Consider the following 22683-nt stretch of genomic DNA (forward strand, 5'->3'; position numbering starts at 1 on the left):
TGCATTATTGCTGTTTTCTCTAAGCAGTGGCCCATCCAGCTGTGGCTCACTCCCCAGAGGATTCATTTAAATGCTTCTGGCATGAGGAGAGCCTTTGGGCTCCCCAGGGAGGCAGGCAGCTTGCCCTGTGCTCGGCACTGAGGCCTGAGCACTCTTCCAGGGGGTGAAGAGCAGTGAAATTATGCCTCCTGTGGGGTACTGCTCCTCTAAAACCTTTTATTCTTCAGATTGCAATCTAGCTTTAATAGCCCCTCCTGAGGGAAACCTGAACATTTCTCTTTCAAGGCAGGTGTTGAAGGGGTGAGCAGCCCTGTCACAGGTGGCTCTGACCCTGCCTGGTAGGTAGCGGCACCCCAGCGATACTCCCTGGGATGCTGAGGAGAAACTGGCTGCTTTAAAATCTTCCTTGCACACAGCAAGCTTTGACAAGCCCTTGGAGTCTCCCACCAGCCTGCCAGGGGCAGGGGCTGCCATCCTGCTGAGCTGGAGATGGAGGGGCTGGGAAGCTTCCATGGAGTGAGGAGGTGGGAAGAGTCCCTGGGCAACAGCAGAGAAAGAATAGGGTGCTGCCTTGAAGAGGGTAGGGGGCTCTTAGGCAAATGGGGTGAGTCCCTGGGGGTCTACCTTCACTGAGCCCCACCAGGACGCCTCCCATCCTCCTCCATACCCCAGTTGGCCAAAAGGACATGTCTCCATGCCCCAGGTGAGGGCCCAGCTGCCTCACCCCGCTCTGGGGTTTGGCTGGGGCTCTGTGCCTGGCCCAGGCTGTGGGGTCACAAAATGGCTGCTGGGGTGGCGTCTGGGTGAGGTGGGCTGGTGTTGTGAGGGAAGAGAGTGAGGAGACGCTCATCGTGACCGAACGTCAGTGCCATGAGGGAACAGCGGCGTTCCTGTCAGTAAACTCAAGGTCAGGGGAGCATACATGAAGACCTGCTGGTGCAGAGGAAGGACATAGAGCAATAAGCTAACTTGTGCTAAGTAGTTTTAAATTAAAAGGAGGTCCCCAATGAAGACATGCTGTGTCTCAGGGCAGGGAGAGGGGTTGGTGGGCTGTCCAGCTGCTCTCTTCACGGCTTCACTTGCAGGTGACTGAGGTGTGTCAGGCAGGGTGGACCCCAAAGCTTTGCTGTATGGAATGATGCTGTGGGGCTCCTTGAGTGCCTTCCCAGTTCCTCCCCTGTCATGCCATGCTGCCGCTCTCACATTTGTTAGCTCCTGGAGTGGCAGCCCAGAGACCAGGCAGTTACTGTTGGTGCAGGCTTTTGCAAAGGATAGTGAGGCCTGGGGGACCAGCACAGACGCATGTGACGTACTATCCCTTAAAATGTGCTAGTTTGCCCTTTCTTAGTGCTGAGCAGTGGAAGGAAGTACGTGAAAATGTCTCTTCAGGCTTGTTTTCTTGGCAGGAACAAGGCAGCTGGACCATGCAATTGTTTTTCCTCTTCAATTTTTGTGACTCCCGACACCTTTTTCCTTTCCTCTTGTGTTTTTTCCCATGCCCTTCCATCCTGTGGTGGATTTGCTCATATTAAAATGCTGCTGTACCTCCAGTTGCACAGTGAAAAGGTGGCACTAGGGATCTATTTGCAAAGAGTTTCATCCCTTTTTTGTGCCAGTGGAGCAATGCTCGCTTCCAAGGGCCTGGACTGTATTTGGTGTCCTTCTGGGTGTTCAGCAGGCTGGTGAGATGACAGGCAAAGAGCACAGAGTCTCCTATTTATGCTCCATTTCTGGGGAGAAATTTTATCACTGCAGGCTTCCTTGATTCACCCCATGTGTATACCCCTGTATTGGTGGATAGAAATTCAGAAAGGCCTGATGAGGCAATCAAAACCCTTAGATTGAATGCCCTGTGCCCTTTTCTACCCAGAGGGAATGGGGAGGGCTTTAGGAACTGTCTCTGTCCCTTGGATTAATAACTGGAAAATCAATTTGTCATTTCCCTGTCATAAATTAAAAGCTTATAGGCCTTATAACATGAGTAAAATAGAGGTTAGTGGGTATTGATGGAGGTCTCAAAGCTCACTCAGCAGAGCACATCTTTACTATACAATTTAAATTATGTCTCCTCCACCAGGAATATCTGTCAATATTTGTATAAAAAAAGACATCCTGCACAGGAATATCTTATGTTTCTCCACTGCTGCTGCGATTGTGGCCACTGGAGGAAGCGTGTTCTTGAGGGAGGTTGTGGTCCTGTTTTGATTGGTGTAAGTGACCTCTCCATTGTGCATTTGTAACTGTAGATGTAGTACAAATTAGTCGTGTTTAAGCTGATGAGATGCCCATTAGGATGTACATCTGTAAGCTGGTCCTTCTGAGAACAGAGAGCCTCCACCTGCTCCCTTGTCTGGTGAGAAAACAACCACACCTTTTCACAGGGGTGACCAGCTGAGAGTAATGCAGGAGGAGTGATTTGTAAAAGTCAGCAGACCAGGAGTGAGAAGGACCTTTTTAAGTCAGACAGGCATAGCACTAGAAAGGAGTAGCCTAAGGAAATTACCTGCTCGTCAGGGTTTTTGTGGTTGAAAGGAGATGTGATTTAAAACAAATAAACTTAGTCTGTTGTTGGGCAGCTGAAGAAAGGATCATCAGAATAGCTTCTTAATGAGAACAGGCTTTTTATATCTCTCTTTAAATTCGATCATTTTTGTCCTAAATAAGGCATGTTTCTGTGTTGTGTGGTTACACAAATGATCTAAGATGATCCAAAGAGTGAATCATTCATTATCTGACCTGCAGCAACGTAAAAGGGTATTTCCTGCAGGTTACTCTGTTTTGGAGTATTAGTTATGCTACTATTTTAAGTCATTTGTTTATTAGAAAACTCTAATCAGTTTAATTAAAACAGATGTACTTGCCAGATATTTTAGTTGTTTGTGCACAAATTATTGCTGTTAGGTATGTTGATTAAAAATAAATAAATTGAAGCACCCACAAGACTCTAATGTTGTCAGACACACACATACACAGATTCCACAGTCTTTTCAATTGAGTAGTAGCTTAATTTACTTTTCAGTCTATGGTTGGTATCCTGTATCTTCTTACATACCAGGAACTGAAATGATTGATATCTACAGACTTTCTTAAACAGGTGTTTACCTTAATCTGATTATAAGCATCACTTTTGTTTCCTCTTTAAAGGTGTAATGATGATGAAGTAGCCTTCTAATAAATTAGCTGTTCTGTCTTTCTAATGTCCAGCGGTTGCACATGCAAAAGACTGTTGGACAAGGAGTTGGTTTTTTTGCACTATATTTAAAAAGAGACTTTGCAGTTTGCTGGAACCCGAATTCCTATAGAGCCTTTAGGATCTATAATGTCAATATAGCTGTGGCATAAATGCATATACTGGATATAAATCTTTGTGACATATCTCTAAAAAAACCATCAAAAATAAAAAAAAACCCACTTCACAGACTAGTCACTCTATTCAAGTCCTAAAGCTCTGTATCTAGTCAATTTATATTGGTAGTGGGTTTAAAAAATAATCACTAAAAGTTGTGTTAGATTTAATTACCTTTCCTGCAGTGTTTGCTGTTTTTCAGAAAAGGGCAGAATGGCTTTTATTCAGCTTCCAAGGTACATGGCTACTTTTTTATGTGCTTAGCTGGTCAAGAAAAAAATAAACTTGATGTCACATTTAACTATGTTAAGACAAAAGTAAAAAAGGAAGGAGAAAGACCTTTTTTATGCAGAGGCATAAAAAATGGCAGGTGCTTTGTGGCAGCAATTCAAATATTGTGAAGGTTCTGTATTTGCAAATGTGGTTTATATGGTCTTGTAGCAGCTACCACACCAAGAACAGCTTATCAGTGAAAAAAATGTATGTGGTGTATATAATGCTTTTTTTATAAAGTATATTACATTGTCAATAGTGAAGGACATTGTGAAATAAGGAAAGCCTGAGGGTAGGAAGTTAGCATTAGGCTTGGAAGACTGGATGCTGTTTGCATAGACTTCGCTGTGCTGCATCAGATAGCATTTATTTATCATCATTTCTTTGTACCGAATAGTATAATAGCACTGAAATTTGTGTCTGATATGGGATTAATTTAAATAAGAGCCTATGAAGAGTGAAGATATTCTGGTGATGTGGGGGGACTATCAAGCTCTGCAAAACATGCAAGTATGTTTTGATTAAAGCGCAGATGCACTCAGGCGTATGAGCCAAAAAGTCTCCTCTGTCAAGGAATAACCTGTTGTAAAGACCATTCAGCCTGACCACAACAGGCATGTTAGATCATGTCCACTTCTCTATAGGCTATTCATTGCAAGGGAAGGGAATAGTATTACTACTTGCCTTTTCTCCTTTACTTTTCCCCCTTCAGGCAGAGGCTTTAGTTGTCTGCAGGGGTCATAACACTAAATGTGATGACTGTTATTTAATCACATGCCCCAATTAAGTTGTCCCGGTTGTAGGTCAGAGGCCTGCTGTGTTAAGGGCTCCACAACTGATTGATAGCTCTCTTTTGAGAAGGAGGTTCTGGAAAGTGAGACTGAACGGAGGAGCTGGCTATCCAGTGCTTCTAGGCACCATAATCGGACTGTCAGGGGGTGAGGGCTGGAGGAGGAGAATGAGAGTGCCTTGTGGATGTCTGCGAAGGGCTTCTCTGCTGGGGGCAAGAGGGTAAGAGAGCACAAAGGCTCCTCTTCCCAGCAGCTGGATGTGAGAGGAATAGAAGCAAGCAGTGACTGATGGAAAGCTCCTGAAAATATGAGAGACTGACTGGTGGGGGAGAGAAGCCCATGAAGAATGAAATAGTTGATTTGAAATGATTGCTCTTGCCACGTGTTGTCCTTGGCCCAGGATTTCCTTTCTGTTGTACTGTGGTTCTGTCAAAAAAGTCCTTGCATGAGTTGTGTTTCTCCCCCCGGCTTTTTTTTGACAATACCTCCAAATGCCTCGAAGCACGTATTAGCTGAGGTGTTCCCTGTAACTTATCTATACAGTAATGATGATATATCTTCTGTAACATGTAGCTGAGTGGTTGCTCCTTTGTCCTTTTGGGCTTTGATACAAAGTTTAATAGACTCTTAACACTTTATAGGGTTAAAAAATGTTGGATTTGTTTTTCTTTTTTTAAAGAACATCTAAAGGACTAGAAATAAGTGGGGTGAGGTTTGGGTATGATACTGCAGTAGTAAACTGTGTAGCATGAATATATCCACTGTTGCCTGCTGCCTAAATTGAAGTGCGCTTCATGTATCATGAAATTTATGTTGATAACATAGAAGCCTGAAAAGGATAGCAACTTCTGCGTTCAAATTTAAGGAAATATGTATAAACCTTGTTACTTCTGCTTGTGATGTATATGGATTCCTTACATTATATGATTTCCATGGTGTTGTGAAGCATTCAAAATGCTGAGTAAATGATAAAGCACCTGATTAAGAAAATCAAATATAAACTGGAAAAATAGACTCTGCTCCTTCCAGCTTGCTGTTAAAAAGGCAAATCAGCTGGGCAAAGTATAGTGAGAGGGCAATAGTATTAACCTTCAGATCAGAAAATGTTATATCACCTGGAGAATAGGCTGAACTACATAAATCTGTGCACACTAAGAAGAAATTAGATGTTTAATAGAGAATGTAATTGAAGTTTAAAAAAAAATAGTTAATTTGACTAATGTCAATTCAGGTTATTTGTTCCACTTGCATAGCTATGGCAGGACAGTCGACAGTGTAGAAAAGTCCAAAGAAGAGCTGAATTTTTTTGGTTGGGCTTTTTCAAATGGACCTAGCCTTTTCATAAGCATTGAGTTAGTTCAGAAATAGTTTCTTTCCATTACTGAATATTGTGTTGAGTGCCAACTGTAGTGATTTAGCAATGTTGACAATTAAAAGCATAATCTGTGCAGGTTATCACTGCATGTTGTGTTAAGCAACTTGAATTATGGTGTGATAGTAAATTGGACCCTGGGAAGTGAATCATAGTTGCACCAGCAGGGTAATTGGTTTCTGAAAGAGAAACATCTCAAAAAGAAACGTCTGTGTTGGAGGCAGATGCTGGCTGTACTGCCTGGAGGCTAAACTTTTGCGACAGCAGATCAAGCTTCTGCTGCCTCAGTAGAGAGTTTCAAACCCAGGGGGTCAGAAGGTTGCTTCTCAGGGTACAGTCCCTGTGGCTACCAGCATGTCCCACATGTCCAAGATATACAACTCACTTTGCAGAGTCCTTTGCTCACTGAGATGGAACGAGAACCCAAAGCATGTTAGTAGTCTTTGCACTTTAATGGTCCTGGTTAAATCTGAACCAACAGCCCAGAAGAGATTAGTTTCTGTCCCATTTTATCAATCGACTAAGCTATTTCCCTTTCAGTCTAGAAGATGCCTTTCCCTGCTTTAGCCTGTGCTGCCCTTTTATCTGTCCTGAAGGGGAATTACTGGTTCTTGGGCTCTCCTCCTGATTTGCTGCTACCTCCATAATGAACCTCTCTGTGGGGTCCATTTTGACACATTTTTGCCTGTTTTATGGACTTCCTCCATTTTTTTCTACCTCATTATGGAAAAAAGCAAGCCCTAACTTACTAAAGTATAAAATTTGTTTGTGTATACACACCTTCTAGCACAGAGGAAGCTGCATTTAATTAACCTGGTATGTTCTATGTCTTTTCTTTTTCAGTATTTGATTGCAATTTTGAATCTCCTTGTGAGCTGGAATATTCCTTTACCTCAAAAGATCAGGAAACCCACAGTGCTGCCTGGCTCAGGCTGAGTGCAGAGGACATCTCACTGCTAAACATCCCAGATGGGCCAGAGAGAGATCACTCTGAGAATACACCTAAAGGTAAGATGAATACAGCTATGTAATGCCTTTAGTGTAGTGGTTAGTTTTAAAAAACAAAACACCCTCACTCCCACTGCCAGAAAGATCCCTACCAAAAAAACCCCACAACCACACCCAAACAAACATGTCCTCCTAAATATACTTAAGACATCTATAATTCTTTTACTGCAGCAGACAATGCAAACAGTGTGACAAACAAAGGGAATCGCTCTACACATGAAAGATGTTTTTGTCTAAAGGCAATCTGCTATATAAATATATACATATGAGAAGCAAAACAACGAATATAGTACTGTGTAAAATCTGAATCAGGCTGAGCCATGCCATGGACAGTATTTGGATGAGAACAGTACTGTGGTGCCTATGTTTAAGGTCATTCAGTGTCTGGAAGAGATGAATAAAATCAAGTATGGTTTTACCTCTGCTCTAGGTCCTGTTTACTGCTTGTGTATTTTCAGACCATTTTAGGCAATATCCTTGTGTCCAGGGCTTAGGTTTTCTGTCTGGTAAGAAAACAAAAGATGGGTTTTGCCCTTAATATAAGAAAAAAAATTCCTGTCTTTAAAGAGAGCTAGGAAGCCTAGTAAGTGGAATTATTTTTCCTGCTCATGATCATATCTGTGAACAGCAGCATATTTCATTAAGATTAGAAGTTCTAAAAAGATTTTTACATGTATTTGTGCTCTTCTAATTCTGGAAAAGCAGAAAAATTCTTAACATCCTTCCTGCTGTTAGTGACACCTGCTTGAAACCTCTCTCTGTGAGTGTCGGGTAGTGTTGATGAGGATGGAGCTACAAAATGGAAATGGGGGAGTTAGGGCTGCAAGCTTTATCCAGGCCAGCAAAGAGGTATACAGAAGGACAACAACAAAGATTAGCAGGGATATTGAACAGTTTCTGTACTAGAAAAAAATAAACAGAAAAAGATTCTTTATTCTGTCAGTGATGGTAGGATTTAGAAGTCTATGAAAATGCATGTTGAAGAGCAGTGGGAAGCAGCTGTGAAGTTAGTGGGTGCTGGCTGTAGAACAAGCAAGAGGAGATATTTTTTGTGTAGTACCTGAATAAACCGTGGTAATAAGATGCATGAATTAATGTTATGGAGGCCAAAAGTATGCATAAGTTTAAAGAAAGATTAGATGAATTCTTGCAGAATACACTCATCGCTGGTTATTTAATTCAATAGTCTTTTTACACTCCCTGACTCAAGAAGCCTCTTATACAGAAAGCTGCAAGTGAAAGGATCCTTTTCTTAGTAGCCAGTGTCAGAGATGGCATTTGACTTTGCAGACCTGCAGTCTGACTGCTTGTAACAGTTCTTATGTTCAGGCACATACCGAGGAAAAGTTTCAGTACTGATTTCGTTCATATTCTTTAATTCTGTTTTCTCATCCATATCAATAGTATAGTACTTTTTCCCAGGTAGCCATTATAAATTAACTTTTAAGGCCCATTGCTTGAGCACTGATTCATCAGCAAACCAAGTCATTTTGGTGGGACCTGTGTCATGTGTAAAGCAGATGGACCACATTTGTGATGCATGCAAATATCTTCTAATTTTCACATCAAAGAACATACATGCGCATACTAAATTTCTTGCTACAGAGATACAGTTAAGCAAAAGTTTGAGGTAAATCAGAATGTCTGCTGTTCTTTTTCTTAAATTCTAGTGGAAGCTGGCTTCTGCTGCAATTTAGGAATTAAAACCTGCTTGTTTTGAGTTGAGAAGAGTAGCTGTCACTTTCCTGGAATGGGGAAAAATAATGGGGAAAAGCCATGAGGCAATAAATGTATTGTTCCAGGTGAAGGGCCTGGCCAGATTGCTGCAGTGCTGCATATTGCCAATGTATGTTTCTTTCGGATTCTTTTTGGTAAAGTTATACCTTTCTCTGCATTCAGTTTTATATGTCTGTCAAAGCAGAAGTCGGCAAGACTGTTGGCTGCCCTGTAGCCCCAAAACAAGGGTAGTATTGCTTGATGATTTCCAGTTGCCTATTGGGATAAAATTCCATTTCTAAGCCCAAAGTTCTGGGGTTTTTTTCTTCATCTGGAGTATAGGCAATTTAGGCTGAAGCTTGTGTTCTGCTGTTTTCTCCTGTTCTGAGGAGCAAGTACCCAGTGTGACACTGAGTGGATTTAGATTTGTGGGATGCCAGGGTGGGTTGTTTTGGGGTATTTTATTTGCTTGTTTGTTCGTTTTTTTTTTTTAAATTATCAGGCATGTTGGACAGAGTGGTAATTTTCCCTTAAGATCCTCAGAGCTGTAGGTCTGCAACTCATAGATGACTGTAACTCTTGTGCGTATAAAGACTCATTTGAAAATCAACACTTGGAGCTAGCATCTCTCTATTTTAAATCACTTTAATTACAGCTGCTTGGCACAGATAGTTGTGTGGTCTGTTTCAATCTGAAATAATTAAGCACAGTAATTCCAACCCCCACTGTTTCCTGCAAATTGTACTTCCAATTATCTCAATCTCATTTCATCTCCTTTGCAGACAGTAATGCACAGAGATAAACAGATAGCGTAACTAGATTTTGGGGTAGTTTAGCTCATCCTTGTCACTTGGCTATCAAGTCATGTCAAGACATTGATATAGTCAAATGTCTCGGGTATGATTCATTGTGCTTCATATAAGTTTCTGTATAAGGTTCAGTAGGAAATCATTGGTAGATCTCCCAAAGAGGGACACTGGAAGAACTGTATTTTTGCCTGTCCCTGCAGCATGATACAGCTCAGACTTAAGGAATCGGAACAAATCAGCATGGATCAAGCTACCTAGAGGAAAAACTAGTTTCAGGTGTCTCAGCATTTCGTTACAGTCACATCTGAGTGCTCCACTCACATGGCACGTTCAGCACATGGTGTCACACAAATCATTGATCTTCTGAATGGGGATAGATGGTGAGGTGGCAAAGTTTGATACTAAATTATCTGGGGTAAAAGATTAGAGGTCTGGTTTGCAAGGAATTGCAAAAAGGTGCTTAGCTGGATAATAGTGGCAGGTGAAATTTAGTCTAAATTATTTGAATTGAGGTGGTGGGAGAAATAACCAGAGTTTGGCATATATAAGGACAGATTCTGAGCTGGTTGTAATCAATTAAGCTGATTTTGGTATACAACAGAGCTGTGAAAACATCAACTCAGTAGCAGTCACAAAGTAAATGTGATGTTGGGACTTACTGAGAGGGGACGAGAAAACAGGAACAATATGCTATGGTATAAATGTGTGGGGCAGCTGTATCTAGAATACAGCATTCCGTTCTGGTTCCCATGCATCAAAAATCATTTAGTACAGCTGGGAAAGTTATTAAAAGAATGGAAACAAGGATGATATAAAGTATGTAATGTCTGTCTTTAAGGAATGTTTAAATCAACTAGGGATACCCTGCCTGCAAGAGAAATCTAAAGGGATACATGGCAGAGTTTTATAAAATCACAGAAGATTATAAAATCTTTATAAAAGATATCTAAAGGTTTATAAACTCCCAAGACTTTATAAAGCACCGAAAGGATGAGTACAGAAGGAATATTGGTTATTTCTTCTAATACAGAATTGGACAGCATCAGATGAAATTAGTAGTTGTCAGGTTCAAAACAAAGGAGATCCTTCGGTATGTAGCAAACAGTAAAACCGTGGAACCTTTTTTCACAGCATATTGTTGGTGCTAAAACCTTCTATGGGTGTGCAATTGACAGGATATGTGCAGGAAAGAAAAACAGTTACAGCTACTAAATTCTCAAGGCTACCTTTTCTGGCTCAGAAAGTCCTTGCATTAATAGTTCCCTGAAGGCCAGGGGTGGGGAAGTACAACCATTTGCTCTCCCTGTTCATATATTCTTTCCTATGTATCTACACTTGTCTGTTTTCAGAGCCAGATGCCTGAAGTTAATGGATGTTTGGTCTGTGCTGGTAGGGTTGGTGTGGTGGTGTGTCCCTCCCTCACCTCCCAGCCCAGTTTTTTTTTTCCCCCTTTAAAAAAAGATTGAAATGCACTAAGGGTTTAAGACCAATTTGGAGAGTGAGAGAAAAGGTGCTATTTAAACATCTAATATTATTTGCTATTATGCTAAAGCCTTGTGAATGGTATCAAACCATGCAAAAATATTGGGTAGGAAGAAATGCAGGACTGTCTGTCTATAGAAATCTGTAGAAGGGATGCTATCAAGGTACTTTGTAGGTTGTTTTTTTTTTTTTTTAATTTTGTGCTAAAATACTTCACTTCCCTCAATTCCTCTCCTCTGTCTTGTAAATGGACCAGTGGGTGTAGAATCACTAGTGCATCTGCCAGCTAGGCCCTGCGCGGTACGTGAAGATCTGCTGGAGCTACTAATATTTCCAAGTCAAATTTAGGTAACTTTCAGCAGGATCACAGATTTAAGGTTAAAATTCCATTGAGGTGCTAAAGATTGACAGGAAAACCTCCACTATTGGGATCTAAATCAGGCCTGTATGTGCTGTATTGAGTAGGCAATCCATTGTGGATTACTAGACTTCTTTTCTCTTAATTCATGAATAAGCAAAAAGATGCTATAAAAAATTCAAGCATTCTACATCACTGACTGCATTTATTTATTTTGACAAGTGTGATTAATTCTTAATTATTTATGATCCTTCATAATATATTATACCAGCAAATGTACTGCAGTCTATTGTAATGAAATATGAGGAATTGGAGATCTTGCAACTGTGGCAGTATTTCCTAAGGAGGCAGGTTAGACAACCCAGTTTGCAGTTAGAATGACAGAGTTTGTAGACCAAGGAAGTTGCACTTTGCAGCTGTGTGGACGTATGTATTTGTCATGCTCAAGTGAAAGAGTCCTTTGCCTCTCTGATAAACTTGAGATGGGTCAAACCAGCCATAAATTCTGTGCCTCTCAACTCCTGATTCAAACCCAGGGTTTTCTGTACTATGAGGGCCTCTAGGGCACAGCTCTGAGTAGCAGGTAACGTCCATCAGGAAGTGTGCCTTTCCAGAATTCATCTCTCCTGATACCTCTTCATAGTGCTTGTCTTTTCCTTCCTCCAGAGAGTCACCGGCTCAGATTCCTGTCAGCAACATTGCATTGCAGTGTTGCCCATGGACTTGTGGAGGGCAATAATTGTTGTCCCTGATGTGGCAGCACAGTCATGGCTTCCTTCTGAGTCAAATTTTACAAGGAAGAGGAAGAGAAAAAACACTAGTTACAAAATTAATCTTGTGCCTTTAAGGAGGAAGGACCAGAAGCAGCTGGATCCAAAAGAAGTTTGGGTCAAACAACTGGATCCTGATCTGTGTTTGATCAAATGTCAGTGTGATCTATTTCCAACTATAAATGCAGTTTTAAACTTGAAGGATTAGAGGCTTGACCGCTCCTGACTATGGTGATGCAAGCAGGTTGCCTGCTCCACTTCTAAATCTTGTGATTGTGGATGAAGTGAATTTCTGCTTCTGTTATCTGAAGATTTCAGGACCATGAAAATATGCAGCTGCTTGATGAAAATTTCAGATGAAGAGATAAGTTGGGGAGGTACGACCACCATTTCAAATAAGAATCAAAAAAGGAATAAGCCACCCTGAAAATGTGAACACCAATTGAGACAACTCCTTAATGGAAAATATAGATTAAACTTTCATGAAGGATGGCAGGGAAAGTGAGAGATGAATGAGGATAGTGTCCTAACCAGCTACTGATTAGTTGAAAAGCTCTCATGCTCAGTTCTAAAACAAGAAATATCTGCACATTGTGTTAATGTGGTTTTGATTTCTGTAATTATTACTAAAGAAATGGAGCAAGGCTAAGGCACTGAGCATATTAGCAAATGGGAGATAATGAACTGCAGGATTGTAAAATGGCTGTTGACTTTATGATTCCTCAGACAAAGAAGAATGAGGCAGATAATAAAAGATAATAAATAATATTTTGTTTCAGATTATCACTTTATTAACAAAACAGTGGAGTATAAATCAATGTGGACTTGCCAGAAGTAAACAGTTGAGAAGTTACTTTTTGTGTAGCATTCTTAAGCAAAAAAAAAAAAGAGACTTGTAATACTAACAATTACACTAAAAAGTGGGGGGAAAAAAAATCTCTCTGAAAAAGATAGGTATTTACCAAGGGAAAAGAATAAAGGGTAAAGAGAGTAGCTGGGCTCATGCTAGACAGACAGAAGACTCCCCTTTATTTAATCCTTAAAACTGGTTTGAGGATATGCCTTGATTTCATAGAAATTATCTATCTTATGTGTCTTTTAAACAAGATACCAGAGTATTTCTTCTTTCCTTTAGTAAATCAATACATGGAGTCTGAGGTTTTGACAGGGTAGGTCTGGAAAAAATCCAGGGTTGTCTTCTCATGAGAATTTCTATTTTGGAAGAAAAATGTTTTTGAACCTATCTCAAATTATGACAAAAAACTTGCAGACCTGAATGTTTATTGCACACCTCCTTTTAATGCTGGAGAAGAATGCAGATCATCCTAGTCTGCAAAGATTCAGTCCAGATGGTTGAATAGTCCTTAAAAAGATACTGCTGTGGTATTGTGCCACCCTAGTTTTATTATTTTTAAGCATTCAGATAAACTACAGGTATCCTGTGAAGATTTGTAAACTTTCACACTTTTGTTTATTCAAAGTGGGATTTGGTTTTCTATTAGTTATTTTCCTCTTTAAAATTTAGCCATTGAGTCAGTGGAAATAATTGTTGTGTATGAATTGAAGGGTCAGCTACATACCACAAGTGAAATAGTAGAAGAATTAAGTGAGATCTCAAAGCAACACATGGACTGAAAATTGTTCATCAATCTTATTGTGAATGAGAGATTTATGGATTTGTAGGGATGACTATCAAGTTCTTTATAAACAGAGAGGGTTTTAAAGTAGAAAATATTATTTACAGTGAATAGTTCTGGCTGTTCTAGTTGAGATTTAAATTTTGATACTCATTTTGTAACACTTGATATGTATATGTTGGCAACACAGCCCCATAGGGATTTATGCAACATTAATATACAAAACATAAACCAAACTTACTTCCAGAGCCCATTGGGCTGTGAAGAAAAAAAAAACTGAGCCTTTTTATGATGGTCAAATTTCAGCTCATAGTCTGTCAGTACAAGAAATGGACCAGGTGTTCTTAGCATTTTGCAGCTTGCTCTTCTCATTAGTACTACACTCGTGCTTTGTTATTGGAAAATTATTTCCATTTAATGAGCTTTCTCTAAAGAGGCAGATTATTGTCTCACTGCAGGACAGTGTGCTTGTTTATAGAGTAGGTATGTATTTATATGGACTATGGATAAGCATGTGGGTTTGTTGATTTTAGAAATCCTGTTTGTTCACTCCTTAATTCAGTGAAGACTTGCATGCAACTCAACATGAAACACTCTGTTCTCCAAGCTGAAAAAGAAAAATTAATTTCAGTGTGCATCAGATGTTAGTATGCTCTAATGATTTGCTGCATACCTGTGACTAATGTACTTCAACAAGTATATCCAGAAAAGGCATAGACAATGAAGAATAAATGGGTTGTAAAACGGTCTCTTTCTTACTCTTAGAGACACTTTCTCCTTGGCAAGATGAGAAGAATAATAAAAGGACAGCTGGAGGGAAGCGTATTCTGCTCTTGTCTGTATTTGACCTTTTTATAGGAAAAGACTACTGGATTAACACACATTTGTAATTTTTTTTTTTTTTTTCTCTGTGATGTAGGGGCAGTGTTCTTTATCCCCAAATGCTGTGTACATCCACGCATATATTGTGTTTGGTTTTTTTAAATGGAACTTTTCAAGTAGAAAAAACTCTTATTTGTGCAAAGTATATTCAATGAATTAAGAAATTGTTATTTGATTGTTTTAATTTCTTTCTAGCCTGCCTGCTACGTCTATTTTCTGTATATTTATTTTTTTTACCATGCTACTGACAGCTCATGCATACAGCTCTGTACATAAAAATATATGACAAAGGACTCATATGTATGACAAAGGAATATCAGCAAGACACTGTATGCCTTGCAGCCCCTTGGCTACATATCACCACTCCTTACCAACCATAGTTGAGTTATATCCATTGCCAATTACTACAATAACCTGTGCTTCTTTAGCACTTTACCTATGAGGCTCTGAGAATGCTCTACTAAATAAGGCACTTCATACAGTTTAAAGAGTTGGGAGAAGTGTTTCTCCATGTCATCAAAGAGAAACTAAAGCACAGTGTGGTTAAATCAATAGACCAAGGTGTGTTGTGTTCCTAGCTGTGACAAATTTGTGTCTCTTGCACCTTAACTAGTACTGCCAGTTAGATACCTGTTGCTCTACAGTATTTTTGTCATGAAGTTGGCCTGGTCCACTTAAAATAAATAGACATCATCATGTGGGATTTTCTACAGACCTATTCTGTGAAAAGCATCAGTAAATTGACAGGAACTGGAATATTTTCACTATTGTCCTTCGCATCAATGATAATGTGTCTGTTGTTGTGTTGCAATAGCTATCTTACACACCTGTGCTTGAATGAATACATTAAATGAGAGTCACAGAACTCTGAAAGCTGAGTGGTTTTGCTGCTGTGACTCTTGCCAAGAACAAAGCCCAACTAATTAAACAGAAGTAAAAAACTGTTAATTTCAATGATAGAGAAAATATCATGATTCAGTCAGGATCTTAGAGCAAAGCTAAACCCAAGTATAGTTTGACCATTTTGCCTAAACTAGACAGGTAAATTTGGGTAAAGAAAGAAAAGGTCGATTTTTACTAGTTTTGTCTTTGGCTTTTTGATGAATTTTGAGTTGTTTAGATGTGGATCTGTAAAGAACATGTTGGTACTAATACTTGCCTAATATCTTATTTTTGGAAAGACACAATTGCATGTACTACTTCAGAGGCGTAGCAAGAAGTATCCCCATAGACATGCCTTCAGAGCTTAAATCTTACTCACAGGAATTGTTAATATTAGAGCTGACCAAAGTAGTTTTGTTTAGCTTTACCTTGAAGGGGAGTGGGACCTATGAATTTAGCTGCATAATCCTCAAGTTTTCTCTTATAGCAGATTAAATGGAACATGCCTATTTTATCCTACTCAAAGTAATGATAGAGGTTGCAGTGTTTAAGGATGAGCTACTGAGTGAGAATTCTGTTTTGTATCTTTAAAAAATTTTTTTTCTTAATACCATGCAATGCCTGTTTAGGCAGCCCCAGGCAACTTGCCTAGATTCTAATGAATAATCTTCTGTTCAGTTATGACTTAGGTGTTATCCCTGAAGTTTTCATCTGTTTTGTTTGTTTGCTTCTTTTGAGAGCACAGTGATTAAACAGATGGTATTATGTATGAACATAGGAACGGCCATACTGGGAGAGGAGGAGAGGGAAGCAAACTTATGACCAGACTTTCCAGAATATTCTCTCACTCTCCAGACATGCTTGTGTCAGAGACTGTGCGCTGAGAGGAGCAATAGAATATGGCCCTCCACGTTTTCTTGCATGTCTGCTGTGGTACATACTACAGTATCTTGTTGTTGATTTGGGGTCTCCAATCCTAGACCTCCTTCCTCTGTTGAGCAACACTGCTTTTCTGTGCAGTGAATTATGTTGTGCATCCCTCTCTTTGTAAAGAAATCGCTTTCTCTAAGTCAATTTAATTCCCTTTAGTGTCAGTGGCGCAGCCTTTCTTGTCTATTAAATGCAAACAGTCTAGAAATGCTTGACTTTTGTCTTTTACCTTCCCTAAATAAACAGGATTTGAAACAAGATAAATATGAGTGACTGTTTTGCTAAAATGAGAAAAGACTATTTTAAAATAAAATCATTTTGACTTGATATTAATTGTTCGTATCACTTGCAAACCCAGATGAAAGTCAGTTTTGTTAGCTGAATTGTTCCAGTGTCAAAACAGAGATGAGAGAAGCAAACGTCATTTAATTCTAAATGGCATTTCCTTAAGAATTCACAAAGTGTGATAGTGGGCTTTTAGCCATTGTTCTGCATTTTTTGTTCTTGCTATTCTATGTCTGTGAGCAAATCTTCCCACTCTTCTGTCAGAGGCTGTCTTTCTAAGTTATCTGGTGTAAACACTAGTAAACAAGATGATGAGTAGACTTCTCCAGATTTGAAGAGGTGTTCAAACAGCGGAACTGGAGGATTTGTTGCTTGTCATTGCCTATGTTAAAAGAATAAACCTCACGTAGGACAGAATTACAATAATTCACTTTGTATGTTTCTTTTAGTGTGGTTCACCTTGCCACTTTCCTGTGCTTCCAGTGGGGAAGTGGAAAGGTCAGGTAATGAAGGGAAGCATTCTGCAGCATACCACAGGTGGTCATCTCTGGCAGTCACTTGGAGCTTTGTAAGGCACATGAACAGCATACTAAAGGTTAGATCACAACTCCTTTTCATGTGTCACAGTGATTTTGTTTACCAGAGAAAAGCCCAAGCTGCAGATTTCTGGTATTGATTTTGAGCAGCTGAAGGTTCAAGGATATTCTGTTTTCAAGGTGTATTATTTAGAGCATTGAAGAAATAAAAAGGCCATGTTAAAACAACATTATGATGCAGGTTTGATGCCGCTGTTTTTAATTCCAGTGTTTTTCCTTGAAGGTGTAGAATTATTTGTGGAGGAGGCAGAGGATGGTTTATGTTTGACTGCCCTAAAAAATTACAGCTTTTCAGGCAGCCAGCTGTGGATAGGGCAGGCTCTGTCTGCCTGCCTGAGTTGATCCTGAATGTCAACAAGGTCGCTTTATTACAGAGGAAAGTTTACTGTGACATACAGAGCTTGGAATTTTACATATGGAACTTTCTTAGGTCAGGGGGAAAAGAAAAGATTGTTCTGATACCCTCACTGCCTAATTACACGGTAGTGCAAAACCATTTTAATTCTGTGGTTGTTGGTTTATCTATTCAGCTGACTAAGGGCAATATATTTAGTGTTATCATGTCATTGTCAAATCATGATTCCTGAGGAATTAACAGTTTAGATAATTAATCTTTGTTTATCAAGGGTTAAAAGCAAGAGTCCTAGAATAAGAATACTATAAAGTATTATATATCTTAATTCAGAAGCTATGGCTTCCACCTAAGTTAATGACCTTTCCAGTGACTAACCAAGCCAAAGGAGTATCTGTTAAGAAAGAGTATGTTCTAAAAATGACTGCTTAGTAAAGATGCCAAGCCATTTGCAATTAGTGGCAACAGCTGAGTGAACAGCAACCATTAGCATTTTTAATAGCAAGTTTCTTTGAGGACATTTATTTAAGTATGAATACTAGTGTAGGATAGGTAACTCATCCATCCGTGGAGAAAGGTGGGTAGAGGTGTAGAAGGAGTTTTAGCTTTCTGAAGGAACTGATCACCTAATTAGAGAACAGACAATTTGGGTTCTGGTTATCTGTAAACCTCCTGAAAAAATAGTGTTAATTGTAATGGCTTTGAAGCAAGGGATAACTAAAATGTACGCCAGGCCTTTTCAAGGTTGGTGTTTGACCTGCTTCAGGCAGTTCTCTCTGTGGTCAACATGCAGAATGAATGGTTAATGGTAAATGTTTGCTGTCCAAGAGACTCAACCGATTTTTGTCATATGTAAAGTTGAGTTGAATGTGAACTTCTAGAATATTTGGGGTGCTTGGTTTCAGTATTATCTCCGATTGACTTAAAACCAAGGAAAATTCAAGAACTAAATGTGAAAATGTTGACTATTTAGAAAATTAATTTGGGCTTCAATTAACACTAAACCTGCCATACAGTGAGTGTTTGCCAGGTCTCAGTGACGGGACTAAGGGGTATATCACTGCAGATGAAACTTTGGGGGTCAGCATTCAGGTTTTCCTTGTAGTGATGAGAAATCCTATTGCAAAGTCATATGAAAGCTAACGTGCTTTTAATAGTATTAGTATTGTGCATTTGCTTATGGGCTTAGCTGAGATGTTTGGGGAGTTTATGTCATGAATGAGTGCTGTGTGAAGCTGAGCGCTTACATTTCTTTACACTGACTTATGGCAAGAAGGTGTCTGTCTGGAGAGTTAAGGGAAACTGTTAAAATGTGCTGGAGTAGGGGCACTACTTGAGTGACTGTTGTATTTTCATTACAGTGTTGTCTTGTATTTTCATTACAGAAAATACAAGTAATATAGTTGAAATAACTGAGCTCCAACCAGATGAGGTACCTCATCCGTGTGTAAAACACCACTTAACTTGAGGGAGGAGGTTTTTTGCATGGAGGAATTTGGTTGGGATATCCCTGAATTAAGTGATAGGTATTAACTCGGTGGAAGAGACGCACATTACAGACAATGCCTTTAACCACTCTCTACTATGTTGGGTTTTTTTTAAACTGTACGAAATGATACATTTAAGAGTGCTTTGTGGGGTGGGCAGGTGAAACATGCTTCCTTAGAGCTACAAATTGATTGCTTTGTGTGTTATTTAATGTTCCATCCAGTAACTCTTGGGGAGGGTGGGGCACCAAAGCCTGACCCTGAGTGTGAAGCTGTTAATGCTCATTGAAGCAAGAATGACCTAACTGACTTGCAAAAATTAACTAACTCAGTGGTTACTTGATTGGTTACTTCATATGCTACTTTTATCATCAAGCCAAACTTTTTTTTTTTTAAGGAAACTGAGTTACTGGACAATTCTTTGTTGCTAAAATAACTATTCATAATACAGAATTCAGAAACTTTAGTGAACTGCAGATTATTCTTTCACTACTGCAATGTAATCAAAGCCTTGTTCTTTTTTTGTTACGATTTCTGACAATTGCCTTCCTATTCCCTCCTCCTCCTCTGATCTTTAACAGGTATTGTCCTCTTCTCCTTTGAAAGCATTTTGGGCTTGTTGAATGAAGGGGTACAGACCTCAGGAGTGTAATTTTGCTAGCCTAGGTGTATTTGCAATGGGCCTATTTGCGAAATTGCTGAAGTAGCTCCTGATTTCTCATCGTCTGACTAAAAGAACATGTTAAGCTGAAGTTTGGGATGTTCCTTAAAGCCTGACACTGTCATGAGATAATACGGATGTGCATTGTGTCACTGGCAGCCTGGCTGCAGGTTTGAAAGCAAACATAGCGACAGCTTTTTAATTAATTTTTTTTTTTTTTTTTTTTTTTTAGCAGGGGTGCAATGCCTTTCTTACCTTAGAGATGCCAGATGGTAGTGTAAAGAAGTAATGTGGTTTCACTTTTCCCCACCTCTGTATACTTGAGGGAAATTACTGCTTGTTATGTATGTGGATGTTCCACACTCCCTACATTGGGTGAGGGACAAGAGGAAGGCTGGAGTGAGATTTGCCTCTGCACAGGGCATACCTGCGTGTGATCCAGTTAATCATCTTTGATCCCTTACAGAGTTTGTGTTAGACCAGCAACTTAGACCAACAGTGGCTTGACAACCTGTACTGCAAACCTGTGAAATAAATTCAAGAGGGAAGAAACATTATAATTTTTGAACTCTGAACTCCTTGGCAATTTGGAAAATTACATCAAGGGGGGGTGGGACTCAGCATTTTATTTCTCTTCAGAATTAAATCTGAAACCAGTGGGATGTAGCTCAGGGAGGAGAAAACTAGGGGAGCAGCAACGTACTGGAAAAACTCTCCTGTAGGGCTTGATCCTGCTAAGGACCAGTATCTGCTGTGTGACAATAAAATATGTAAACTTCTCTGTATTTTTTAGGACTACTCAAATACTTACAGCATGGGCTTAAGGACTTTCTTAGATTGAAATACAAGGCTTGCCTTTTTGCAGTATTGAGTTCACAGAACATGTTATCTGTTTGATAGCATGTCAGCTCTGCTACTGAGACCTGCGCTTTGGCCACCACAGAACATATTCACAGAAAGAGAATGACTTGTCACCATCCCCAACACAATGGTGTTTCCACTTCTTTTCAGATGGAGATAACAACCATAAGGATTTCTCCCCTCCACCTCCTTTGGTCTATGGAGTACTAGTGCTGAGAACAGGACATAATTTATCACCTTTTCCATATTACCAGATGTCTCTTTAATGGATGGGCATCTTTTTACAACCACTTTAAAAAAAAAAAAAAAATTGCTTTTGAGGAATTTTCCCCCAGTTGACACCAACTTAATGAGGGGTTGTGACTTTGTAATCAATTTTAATTACTGTGTAGTTAATAGTGCTAAAAATAACAACTTCAACTTTAATATTGGGTGATTGATTTGTGAATCCACTTTTAAATAATTGGTCTTTTGTTCCCTAAAGGTTTTTACTGTAAATGTAAAGTAAAGAAAAAAAAATTGGGCAACCATTTCAGTAGTTAAAACACAGATAATATAATGTGCCATAGTAACCACTACTACCATAACTGGATTTTTATAAGCTAAGAGGTATGTGTTTTAATAGTTAAACCAGGAACTGGAAATCAGTATTTCTAGGTGTTTTTCCCATTCCATCACTGACTCAGTAGAAATTTGATCACATACAGCAGCCATTTTGTCCCTCAGTTTGCCAATGAGCCAAGAGTCTTTTAAAATAAGTCAGCAGACTCTGTCAAATGTTGTAATGCTAATAAGGATCAGTTCTGCTAAGACTATTTTACAAAGAGAGTAGAACACTGCATCATCCTGTTATTTTAAGAATACATGTGCTCAGTTTACAGATGACAAGATAGTTGTTTTCCTGCACTGGTAACTGTCAATCCAAAAGACCAGATTCTTCTGGATTTTTTCCCTGTTGTTAACAATACTAGAGGGTCTCTGGCTAGACCTTTGTGCAGCCTGCTCCTCTGTTGTTGAATCATAACTGAGAATTTTACTTTTAATATTTGAAGTGGAGGAGCACCATTCTTCATTCCCAGAAGCTGTCAGCCCTGTGGCATCAGAGATTTAAATGTTAGGACAAGCCTGTTTTCTTGCATGTATATTAAATGAGGTGAGAAAGAACAAACCCTTTTTGGATCATCGTTGTTTAGGGTAGGGCCATGTTCTGTATCTTTGCAAAGTACTTAGAGTTCCTTCAGAGGGAAGGTGCTGTAAGTTAATATTACTGTTCTGTGTGTAAGTGATAGTGGGTCGTTGGCAGTAATGGGACAGTGAAAATGGATTATCATTAATGTCAGCAAATACAGTTTTAACAATGTTAAACCCATATCTTTGTGAAACTAAATGAGATTTCTCCTAACACAGCTACTTATTTGTATTCACTATGCATTGCGCAGACTACCTCACTATTCTTAAAGCAACTACCAATCACCATGAGGAGTCAAGCAGACGCTGCATTCTCCATAATTACAAGCAATTTTCCAATTGAATTATCCTATGATTTAATTCCTTAGCTTGCATCTGGAGAGCATCAGCAGTGTGCAGCTGTTTTGGCTTTGAGAATTAATTGTTGCTAAATGCATTAAGAGTGGTCTTGCTGCAATGATTTCAGAAAAGAGTTAAATCCCAGTTCACTTCTGGATTAAAATTTTACTTTTTATTTCCTGTTCTCTCGAGTCAATATCATGATACAGGCCACGGGTTTAGTAGCATTTGTCTTGGGTAGTTGTGAATCTTAATTCAAAGTAAATACATTTAGTCACTGAATTGAAATCATATTACAATGAAACACAAAGTTTAATAGAACCATGCCAGAGTCAGTAAAGGCTGGAGGGCTGGAGATTAATGATAAATGATGACAAGTTTATACTGCTGGTATGACTGCATAGCTATGGTTTGTAAAAGAAAGACATAGTAACTTTGCAAAGTACAAAGTATCCGTGAGATAGGTATGACTTCTCGCATCTCAGGGTTCTTTACGTAGGCCAAGTACTTCAAATATAGGAAGAGTGTCTTAGTCATCTGTCCTTGAGGGACAAATGTCCTAAGGGACTCCCTTAGATGGGAGTAGCACGTGTTTTATTTCTGAAAATAAGAAAAGAAATAAAAGGAATATTGAGAGCTTTGTAAGGCTGAGATTATC

The 22683-nt window shown here is 39.3% G+C and overlaps 1 protein-coding gene across 1 annotated transcript in view; it reads left to right on the plus strand.

Moving 5' to 3' along the window:
• ALK (ALK receptor tyrosine kinase) overlaps window positions 1-22683 on the plus strand; it is a 330970-nt gene that overhangs the window by 92074 nt on the left and 216213 nt on the right. The window contains exon 3 of the mRNA XM_074897345.1: window positions 6626-6790. Within this exon, the coding sequence (XP_074753446.1) occupies window positions 6626-6790 (165 nt within the window). The remainder of the gene's footprint in view (window positions 1-6625; window positions 6791-22683) is intronic.

The sequence above is a fragment of the Athene noctua genome, chromosome 1 (genome assembly GCF_965140245.1).
Source record: "Athene noctua chromosome 1, bAthNoc1.hap1.1, whole genome shotgun sequence".
Lineage (NCBI taxonomy): Eukaryota > Metazoa > Chordata > Aves > Strigiformes > Strigidae > Athene > Athene noctua.